Source organism: Drosophila subobscura, chromosome A (assembly GCF_008121235.1).
Source record: "Drosophila subobscura isolate 14011-0131.10 chromosome A, UCBerk_Dsub_1.0, whole genome shotgun sequence".
In the NCBI taxonomy this organism is placed as follows: Eukaryota; Metazoa; Arthropoda; class Insecta; order Diptera; family Drosophilidae; genus Drosophila; species Drosophila subobscura.
In genome coordinates, this window is record NC_048530.1 from 7,140,679 (window position 1) to 7,151,479 (window position 10,801).

Below are 10,801 nucleotides of genomic sequence, written 5' to 3' on the forward strand. Positions count from 1 at the left end.
TCATAGATTATCCGTTGGTTATGTACACCCAGGGTTTAGGTACATTTCGATTTTGAAGAACTTTTATCAGTCAATGAATTGTTTGCAGGATCTTTGCCTTTGGTTGCAGATCGCCAGGGAAGCAATAGTGCGTAAAAGATTTCAATTTCGTTGGTAATGTAAATGTTATGTTGGCTGGCGTTATGTTAATTAAGGATTGTGTTAAGTGTAGCAGCTGTGGCAGAACAGCCATGTTGTTAACATCACAGGTTAACAGCCTGAAAAAATCGACATATGTTAGCGCCTGTTACCGCTACATGTTAAGAGCCTGCTATTGCTTCAGATTAACAGCCTGCTACCGCTACATGTTAAGAGCCTGTTATTGCTTCAGATTAACAGCCTGCTATTGCTAAGAGCATGTTACCGCTCCAGGTTACTGCTGGTCTTTAACAGCATGTTAATGCTTACCGTAACAGCGCACTGGCTCTCAAATCGTTTGGCATCAAATCTAGATTCATCCCGCAAAAACTCCCCATGTGAAAAGTTGGAAAACATTTAAAGGATTTATATAATAGCCTATGCTCACCGCTGGATTATGGACAAATCAGAAAACACTACCATACATATTAATCAATTTAATTTACATTAAAGCTCAAAACATAAATTTTGTTTTACAAATGGCCACAGACTGATAAATTTGAACAAATGATTACAATTTGTACAATTTTGATTTGGATTTGACATATTTTCATAATCCCATTGGCGAAGCTTCCGAAACGTGAGAGGATGAGGAAAGTTTCGTACTTAAAATTTGGATTTTGTGGGATTTGTGTCTGAATATTTCATGAAACAATTAACAGATGGAAATGCAGGGAGAGTGCATGCAGGCGGTGGTTGCTGCTGCTGCTGTTCCCGCTCCCGCTTTCCCCCAGGGGCTCGGGGGATATTGTTTATAAAGTGTAAATAGCTTGGACGATAGAGCCCTGCTGGGCCATCCTGTCACTGTTCAGCAGATATTGCAGCACATAGCCGCCATCAGTGGGCAGACCGTCGCGCAGCTGGCGTCCAATCTCAAGGATGCCTGCCTCATTGGTTCCGTCAGAGGTCCACAGCGCGATCTTGTCGGTGTTCTGGCGAATGTTGACCACAGCACCGCACAAATCGGGGCTGTGATCGTATGACTCGCCAATCAGTGAGAGCAGCGAGTACTCCCAGAAGAAGTTGAGCTCATTGGTGGCGCTCTTGGGGAAGCTGGCGATCCAGCAGCCACCCCTGACATTCGCATCGTCCTCCCATATGGGGCGAATGCCGGCCTTGAACATGCAATAGTCGCAGCCAATCTTGATCTCCGATGGCCACTTGATGTGATAATAGAGGCTCCAGAAGGTTTCGACGGTATGGAAGCTGGTTATCTGGTGGAGTGTCTCCTCCCAGGTCGTGTTGCGATCGGGCTCCGCATACCACATGGTCCATTCGTTGTTCAACGGATGTTGTGCCACCGACTCCTCCTCCTCGTCCTCCCCGGTCTGCACTCTCCCCTCCTCCTCAGAGCTGTCACCAGCAGCTTCAGTCTGGGAATGAATTGAAACTGAAGTTTGGCTGCGCTTCAGCACGGGCGACTTCATCGGATCCAACTTCTTGGCCAGAGCCTTCTTTGAGCGCTTGCCTTTGGATTTGGCCTTAACGGGGGGCACACCTGTGGGGCACGCCACCAGAATCGATCTACGCTTTCTGATGATGTTTTTGCGGCCCTTTTTCCCCTTGGAACTCATGCGAACATCCCTCGCGGCGGGACCTATTGGGCGTCTGCGCTGCGCTTTCAATGGAACAGACGACTCCCGGGGAGGACTTTTCGGCTGGCACTGTGGCTCAGCCTCATCAGCGACTGCCTTTTTGGATGGATATTCCATCGGGAATCGAGGGGGGCTCATCGAGGGGGATCCTTCCATACTGTCAATGGACTTGTTGTTCTCGGATGTACGGGGTACAATATATGCCAGAGGTGGTGAATATTTCTTTTCCTCACTGCGAATCATTTGACTGGGCTGCTTGGGGGCTGCCGTTGTGGCCTCTGCGACAATGAGACGCTTCACCGGGGCTGCCTCTGGCGCAGTTGGGATACAATTCTGGGTCAAGATTGCTGGCTGGGCTGCGCCTTTGGCGGGATTCTTTCGGGTAGAAGATTTCTTCTCTTGCGCAGACTTGCCTCCGTTGTTCCGCTTCTTCGCGGACTTGACATGAACATTCCAACCATCCTGCGGCGGCACGCGTGGCCTATCCACAGCATCCCGATGCACTGGGGGCTTGACCGCTTCGACGGGACGCCGCTTCAAAGGGATAGTTGGGATCAACTGAGCCTGAGGTATCTCTGGCGTAGGAGATCCGGGTACTACAAATGTCTTCATGCAATCTTCTGTGGGTGAATCATTTTCCTTCGATGGAGTCGTCTTTGGCGAAGAAATGCGCTCAGAGCCCAAAGGTCTTGATAGAACTGATGCGAGGGCATTAGTCTTCTTCGGTGGCACAGAACTCTGTGAGGAGCTCTTGACGGACGAGCATTGAGATTTGTCAAAAATGGATGAGTTGGCGGAATTTGTGGACTGTGTACCGACTTGAGGAGACTGCTTCAATGGGGAAGAAGTCTCGGAGAAACACAAAACGGCGGCATTGGGCTGTGGACTAGCCTCTGCAGTCTTTTTCGATGGTGAAGAATCATTGGAAGTGGCCAAGACGAGCGATCCTTCGCCTTTAGGGTCTTGAGATTTGCTTAAAACTGATGTATTGGCGGCATCTGGCGACTTCTTGGGACTGCCATCAGCAATCTGATTCGGTGTGGATGTCTGCTTTGGAGTACCCAAACAGGTCGATTCCTGCCCTACAACGGAATCTTTCTGCTGCTTCAGTGCCATCGAATTCTGTATGTAATTTTCAATCTTTGGCAGTGGCTGAGTTTTCCATGTGCCACTCCTAGCGAGGATACCCTTCAGCGGGGCTGTGGTGATTGACCCAACTGTGTATTGCTGCTTTGGTGAGGCGCAATGGGGGTCATCACCTCCGGGCCCCACTGTGAATACATCAAGGTGTGTGGTGTCATTTCTGTCAAACTTGTATGATTTTTGTTTATGTGCTGTGTTCTGTGTGGAATCGCCTGCGGATCCTTGTGCGAAATATTCCTGCGTCGAGGCCTCATCCAACGATTGGATGGCGGCAGCTGCCTCCGTTTCTGCCTCCTTCTGTTTCCCTAAATCTTTTGTCTTGTACGATCTGTTCATCTTAGGTGGGCGCTGAGCGAGGGGCCCATTGGCTGGGCTATTCGAATTCATTGCGGACGAAGTGGCGCTGTCCAAGCTCTGGCAGGAATAGAGGGAAAGAAAGGGGCGAATATTTGGATTTAGAATTGGCCTTGTGCCAAAAGGTCGAGAGGTATTTCAGAGTACCGCGAACTGGGGGATAGGACACGCACTGCCAGTTGGGAGTGGCACTTACCTTGAGTGAATCGCACTACTGCAATGACCGTTGATTCTGCTTGTAGAATCAAATAATTCGCTTTAGGAATTTGTATATATATTTTCACACTCGTGTCAGGTTTTTCCTTTTTATTTTCGATCTAAACTAAACATAAAATTCGAGCACTGATACTGCTAGCGTCTCCATAGATGTTTCTCGGTGAAGCTACACTTTTAAAGTGAATAAAATACAGGGGAGACGACGTTGCCAGAACGACATCTAACGATGAGGATACATTGATCCACAACAAAAAATAAGTTTCTGTACCGTAGATGTATTTTTCAGAGAGCTAATGATCCTTAAAATTGCATACACGTCACTCGTTACTAGTAACTCGATACTTTTTATCGTTTCTAGCTGTGTGGGAGTTGAATGGCCTCAAAGACATTGCATGCATTCGTTACTCTTTACTCGCTATTTTTTTACTCGTCACGCATCCTGCTCAAATATGTTTAATAGTAAGAAATATTGCAAATAAATAACAATCTAAACTTTTCATCAATATTATGTACCGCTAACGCTGCCCGCTCGTTACTCGTTACTCTTGACTCGCTACTAATGAGACAATCACGCTTCCTGCCTCTCTTCGCCGGACATGCCTGAGCACCCAAGTGAGAGCTCCTCTCTCCCGATCTCCCACTCTTCCGCCTGAAACGGAACGTGAGTGAAATTTTCCTCAAGTTCGCCTTAGAGATGTGGGGGCAGGAGACCCCTTCGCACGAACAAGTTCCACTCGAGCTGCAAGCTGACCAGGCCTCGACCCAAGGAACGTGTGCCAGAACTTGGACAGAACTACGAGAACAAATATTTACACACACTCGGACTCGAGTGGAGGCGACACCACACCATACCACCCCCGTACCCCCCTACCCCAGTACCCTTACCCACAGCTGATGTAGGAACAGGGCAACACATCACGCATTTCTTATTAGCCTGCACTTTGGGGCGGTACGAGCGACTGGACCAAGTTGCGCTCGAAACTTATTACGGTTCGAATGAAACGGAACTGAAATGTCGGACATAGGAAGGCAGGAAGTCGATGCTAAAGATACCCTTTCTGCAGCAGTAAGGAATGTCCTGCCATGACTCAAATGACTGCCACATTTCGAGGGTTTCCACATGTTAGCCGATAGGCCAAGGGGAACTGCTGAAGGGCTAGGAGTAAGGGCAACATACTCGAATCTTTGTAGAAACTATTGTGTCACAAACAGTCTGACTTTTTGGCCATATACCCAATGCCTAGGCAAGTGCATTAAGAGCCCAAAACTTTAACTAATGGCAACATTTTTTTGTTTGTTCGTGTCGAATGTTATTGAGCCAGAACCGGAGCACCGCCAAAGCAAAAGAGCAAACTTTCATTTGGCTCCGGCTGTCATAAGTTTAAATGGGGTTCGGGTTTGGGCTCTGACCATCCAGATGGGTGGATGGGATGGAATGGAATGGGTTGGGCTGGCTGTTGGCTGTTGGGTGTTTGTTTGGTGTTCAAATTGGAATCGCCGGAATGAATGAAAAATATCAAATTCCGAGTCAGAGTCGCAGCCTGCTTAGGATAAAGCGTGGCATATATTTGACCAGGTCATTGTGGCCAGGTCTCTTGGCCATCTCTCCTTTGACTTGGGCATATCTATATCTCTGCCAGCAAATCCACACACTTAACACTTAACGTGGCTATAAACAGCAGAGAGACAGACAGACAGAAAGAGAGAGAGAGAGAGAGTCGAGGGTCGCTTGTGCCAGGACACGAGTATAACAAATGCTAAAACATTGCACGATGGTCGGGTCGAGAGGGGAGAGCAGACGACGCAAAGGAGCAGCTTGTGCCAGATTTGCCTTTTTAAAAAGCGCTCAGAGGCAGTCCTCCCCCCTCACCACACTGTGACCCGCCCCCTCGAACCCCTTGTACTTATATTCTCGGCACATTTACAAATGCGCTTTTAACTTAAATGACAGTCCAGGGGGAAACAAGACAGAAGACAGCACGGGTGGGGGGGGGACTCAAAGCTGAAACAGAAACAGATTCGTCCCCCTGCCCCACTCCGCTCTGTGCTGCTGCTGCTGCTGGCATCTTGGCTGCCACTGAGAAAAACGCATTGCAATTTTTTACACCCCCCTCCCCGACACCACCCAATGGTGGTACAGCCATTTGATGTAAATATTGTATTAGTCGGGGCCAAAGTGTTGAGTAAATTTATTGGCAGCCCATAAATCGGTCGCCCTTTCGCCCTCACCCAGTCTCTCCTCTTTTCTTGTTTGAAGCTTCTCTGTGGACTGCTCCCTGGTAGATTCTGCTGCTGTTCGGCTTCCTTGGGATTGTGAATGAAAAATTAAGCACTTGAAAGGTAAATGTATGCCGGAAGGAGTTGGCATTTCTCAGGTACTCCGCATGAATCGTTTTGCCCTCTCTTCACGGCCATTTCAATTCAAAGTTTTCATTTTTGGGATCAGCAAACAAACAACAACAAATAACAAAAGAACAAAAAATAGAAAACTGATGAGAATGCAAAAATGTTGTTGCTGCCCAGAGCCTGCTCTCGCTCTCGCTCTCTCACCGCCGGACCATGCCCCGTTTCGGCAGCCATGCCAATTTTAATTAACAAAAAACATGGCCAACTCCGTGTTGCCTTCTGTACTCAACATTGTGCGTGCGTGTGTGTGTGTGTGTGTGCGTGTGTGTGTGTGTGTTCAGGTTCTGCACTGTTCTGTTCTGTTTTGTTTAGTTTAGGTAGTTTTGTTTTGTTAGTTTGAACTTTGCTTCTTTTCACTTGTATTTTTGGTGGCGGCGCATCAGTTTGGGGGAACTGCCGGTCAGCGTGGCGGGGTGGGGAGGTGTGTGCTCCATTCAATTCAAGTGGAGTGTGCAAAAACCGCGGCATACTTTCGGGCATCCACCGAAAGTGACTCGAAGAGCGAGAGCATTCATTCAAAAATGTCCCAAAAATACTGTGAGCTGCTGCACATTGCACTACCAGGCGCTATCTCCTCACAGGTCACCCATCAGTCGACTCTCGTTCCGCTCGTTCCACTGGGCGGGTACTGGGTGCACTGCCTGCCTGCCTGCCTGCCGCTGTGAATGCATTTGGTGACAGTTCTCTCTGACGCGGCGCCATTGTAGCTCTGGCTTTGGTTTCCGCTTCCGCTTCTAAGTCCATTTTCGTACGCAGCATCGCTTTTTGCCTTTTGCCTTTTGCCCTTCGCGTGGCGTTCTTTTTTCCCCTTTTCGTCTTTCTGTTTTCTTACATTTAGCATTTTGCATTTCTGGCTTTCGCTTTTATCTCTTCTCTTTGTTTGCCGCTCAACTGCTGTTCAGCTATTCAAATATTTTCCCTAATCCCAGTCCAAGCAACGCCCCAGCCCCAGCCCCAGCCACTCAACTGGGCCGGGCCCCCCGCTGGATTAGTGTTAAAACATTTAATTAAAAAATTGTCCCACTTCTCTTTTTCTTCAGCTGTGTCATCTGTGTTTTTGTTGCTGTTTGTTTGACACCAGAGCGTGGGGGTGTCCCGCGCACCGCATTCCACTTTTCTATGTGCATTCACTGCAAATGCTGCAAGTTCTTAGGATTTACTGCACAAAGTGCCCATAAGCGAAAGGGCTTGGGTGTTTTATAGATGAAATTTGAAAGTACCATAAACGTTGCGAATAAATCGAATCTTTCTTCAGTTAAAAATGTTTGAACTTCTTCTTGCAAAATATATTTGCCTGCTTGCATTTCTACAGCAAACTCTGTTCGCACAATCATCATTGTAGGAGGGTACTTGGTGTTTCGGTGCCCATGGCTAACATTTCTCCATGCTATGCATAAATTGAATGGCAACACCACTTTGGCTTGTTTGCTCATATCATTAATTTGCCATTTGGTCAAATAATAATGAATATTTCTCATCTCCTGCGTTTTTGCCAGCTACATTTTTATTTTTTTTTTTTTGGTTTTGTTTTTCCCGCGCTGGCCGTTGGTCGTTTGCTGTCTTTTTTTTTGCTCTATATACATATGTATGTATATGTGTGTATGTATGCGTGGTACACGTATTTGTATTTGTATCATATTTGCATTTGGCTTGTGGGAAGCATTGGAGCGAGCAATTTGCATGGAATATAGTTTTTGTTGTTAGTATGAAATGCAATTAATTAGAAGTGGATAATGTGTGCATTTGTCTCTGTGTGTGTGTCCATCTCTCCCTCTGTGTGTCCTGTGTGCGTGTGTACTTTTGCCAGCATGGAAATTAAATTAAATTAAATTCTATGTGCATTTTTAACGAGCTCTGGAATGTCACAAAAAGTAACGTGTCCTCGAGGACTTGAATACCTAACAAAAAACACCAACACACACACAGAAAAGTCACTCATCCGGGCCATTCATCGAGCGAGCAATATGAAAGCGCATAATCAGGCCCTGACAAACGTCCAAATGGACAACTGGACGAGTGGACAGGTGGACTGACGAAGCATCAATTAAAATTGCTAAATCATGTCAAATATTTTAAGAGTTGTTAAAGGCTTAACGCACACACACAAAGTTTTTTGTTGCATGAGCAGAAACTCGTCGCAAATGTGTAATTGACACGAGGTGTTGGGGGCATGTCATATGCTAATCAAAGGAGGCAGGCGACCATCCGCACCCAACGAAGAAGCTGGCCCAATGCAGCATCTCTCTGTGAGAGGCGGCAGCACGTGCGACTGCAACATGTTCGCTCTCATACAACAGGGACGCAACCACCATATAGCAGGGACAACAGCTCTAACAGCGATGTTTACAGCGAACGAACAGCTTTGGCAGCGGAAATGGGAATTTATCTTTAAAGCTTTATCTACGATTGTTGTCTTCCTTTCGGCTGGTACTTAAAACCTATACAAATTGGGGAAAGAAAGGGTATTTAAAAAGTGAAAACTATTTTCCAGCACGGTACAAACTTAGCTTAAATGTTCAATCATTTCAAGACATGTTTCTATACGCAAGAAAAGTGTTTACCAGCCAGAGACAGCGCGCGATATGAAGTGCAAATAGAGAACTTGAAAACAATGCAAACAGTCACTCAAAATATTGTACACACACTCTCCCACGTATTTTTGGGGGTAATTCTGTTGTTGCTTCTTTGAGCCATGCTCCACTTTCACGCCAATTCGATTGTTTGCCCAACTGTCTTGGCCACAACTTGCGACAGCAGCAGCTTCAGAAGTTTTTCTCAAAATTTATTAAAATACAAAAAAAATAAGAAGTCTCCGCCTAGCCTGATTCTGTGTGAATCACTCAGGGCGAATTCTGTCGCACAGCCTCACGCAGCATCGACTCATCCTCGAGGCGCTGCCGCTCGTGGGTCGCCGCCACTTGGCGCTCGTCGGGCAGAAAGCCGAGCCTGCGGTAGCGCTGCTCGACCTGCGCCTGCAGCTGCGGCTGAAAGCGCCAGATGCTGGCATCGATAATGGGATCGATCAGCAGGGACTTGGTGTCCGGCTCGCGGTAGTGCTGCATCTGTGCAAACTCAATGGGCACCGACTTGGCCGGACAGCTGGCCCTCTCCGTGTGGTAGAACGTGAAGTGATTGTGCAGCCCCACGGCGAAGCGTGTGTCGTGCAGGCACTTGGTGGCAGCAGCGCGATTGCAGTGCTCCCGCACTCGTTCCACATGCTGCAGCATGTAGAAGGAGCTGGACAGATTGCGATACACCTTGGGCCGCTCCGGATAGCGCGGATAGTAGACATTCCGATAGCAGAAGCTCACCCACTCCTTGCAGGTGGCGGGCGTCACGCCGCCGTAGTCCGGGGCGGCACGCGAGATCTCGATGAGCTCCGGCCAGGTGGTCCTATTGCCCAGCGGCATGATCACCTCGTCAATGTCGAAGACGCCGATGTAGTCGTACAGGTACATGTTGCGGTAGAAGCAATCGTTGTAGGGTATCATCTCGTTGAGAATGCGATTGAAGCCGTCCGCCTCCATGGCGTAGTGGTGGAAGTGGGGCGGCGCATGGGGCTCCCCGCGGCCCAGCGACATGGGACGCAGCTCAACGAAGCCGGGACTCTCCGCCACATAGTCCCGCACCACACGCGTCATATTGGGATGCATTTGGGCATCGTAGAAGACCACCTTGTGGGCGCCCAGGGCGCGCATCAGCTCCAGCCACTCGATCAGTCGCCAGGACTTGTCCTCGTACGGAAAATCCATGGCCTTGACGCACACAGCAAAGCGCAGTGGTGGCTCCTCGAGGGGGGACTCCTGCTCAGTGGCATTTGTGGCTGCGGTTCCGCCTTCCGCCTGTGATTCCACCTCATAGACCACGCGGAGGAGATTCCTGGCACGGTCGCAGGCATCGGCCACCAGCGACACCATCTGCGGCACCTCCCAGCGATGCCGTCCCTTGGGCATGCGGCAGCCCATCAGCGTGGGGTAGTAGCGTCGCGGGGCACTGCCAAAGGGCCACATCACCTTGTGCTCCGTGACGGGCGCAATCAGCGGCTTGGCACGGCCCTCCAGCCAGAACTGGCAGTGAGTCGCGGGATACTTGAAGCTCTTGTCCTCCGGCTGATTGATCATCGTCAGCAGGCGGACGAGCGGTGCCTCGGGCACTGCCTCCCGGTCATCGTAGTACGCCCCATAGATGTAGTACGTGAGATTCTCGGCCTGCGCCCGCTGCCAGTAGGTGTTGTGGAAGTCAATGTTCATCAGATCCGGCGCCGGGCCACAGTCCACGCGGCCTGCCGGCAGCCTCTGCCGCTGCAGCAGCTCCTCCAGCGGGAACGAGGGCATCTCCTGGCGAATCCAGCCCAAGCGCTGCTCCATGCTGGGCACTGCAAGGGCAAGGACTTACTCAAGGACTTACTCAAGGAGGGTCTGCCAGCACTTACTCTCCCTACGATCCACCAGCAGCTGATCGAAGATGTCAACCATGCGGCGGGTCTGTGACTGCGATTGGGCTAGCCCTGCCTCCAGGCTGGAGACACCCTCATAGCTGCGCCAGTAGAGGATCACCAGGAAGCACAGCTTCAGCAGAATGATCACAAAAAGCACTCGAAAGAGTCGCGTATAGTTCGAAGACATTGCGACGGCGGAGGGAGCGTTCCACCCAGCCACGTTCCACGGACGAGAGTGTGCCCCCACGGCGTGGCATGGCACTGGAGCTTCAGCCTCAGCCTCAGCCTCAGTCTCAGCATCTGTCTCTCCAAATAAAGCTGTTTCTCCATTATGTACTTTCGATTTCGCTGTGCAGGTAAAACCGAAAGCTGATCTTTAATAGAACATAAATGAGTGCCTCATTGGCAGCCACAGAAAGATCACGTGCCATGCCACTGGCGGTTATTCGAGCTTGAGTATTTGTACAACTTG

The 10,801-nt window shown here is 49.3% G+C and overlaps 2 protein-coding genes across 3 annotated transcripts; both read right to left on the reverse strand.

Annotated features, from left to right (window-relative positions):
* Window positions 1-683: 683 nt before the first annotated feature.
* LOC117903094 (nascent polypeptide-associated complex subunit alpha, muscle-specific form) lies at window positions 684-3,664 on the reverse strand. 2 transcript variants are annotated; one of them, XM_034814902.1, is made up of 2 exons: window positions 3,466-3,664; window positions 684-3,329 (listed from the first exon to the last, which is right to left on the reverse strand). In XM_034814902.1, exon 2 carries the CDS (start codon window positions 3,300-3,302, stop codon window positions 930-932), a length of 2,373 nt encoding a protein of 790 aa, XP_034670793.1. In that variant the 5' UTR covers window positions 3,303-3,329; window positions 3,466-3,664; the 3' UTR covers window positions 684-929. The 2 variants fall into 2 exon arrangements, with proteins under 2 accessions (XP_034670793.1, XP_034670794.1); XM_034814903.1 differs by having other exon boundaries at window positions 684-3,301; window positions 3,466-3,579.
* A 5,045-nt stretch (window positions 3,665-8,709) lies between these two features.
* LOC117891143 lies at window positions 8,710-10,559 on the reverse strand. Its single transcript, XM_034796377.1, has 2 exons — window positions 10,324-10,559; window positions 8,710-10,266 (listed from the first exon to the last, which is right to left on the reverse strand). Exons 1-2 carry the CDS (start codon window positions 10,514-10,516, stop codon window positions 8,732-8,734), a joined length of 1,728 nt encoding a protein of 575 aa, XP_034652268.1. The 5' UTR covers window positions 10,517-10,559; the 3' UTR covers window positions 8,710-8,731.
* Window positions 10,560-10,801: the final 242 nt, after the last annotated feature.

Coding starts and splice junctions, on each gene's coding strand:
- LOC117903094 (XM_034814902.1), bottom strand. CDS start 3,302: ATGAATTCGAATAGCCCAGCCAATGGGCCCCTCGCTCAGCGCCCACCT.
- LOC117891143 (XM_034796377.1), bottom strand. CDS start 10,516: ATGTCTTCGAACTATACGCGACTCTTTCGAGTGCTTTTTGTGATCATT. Junction 10,267..10,323: donor GCTGGTGGATCGTAGGGAGA/GTAAGTGCTGGC, acceptor TTGCCCTTGCAG/TGCCCAGCATGGAGCAGCGC.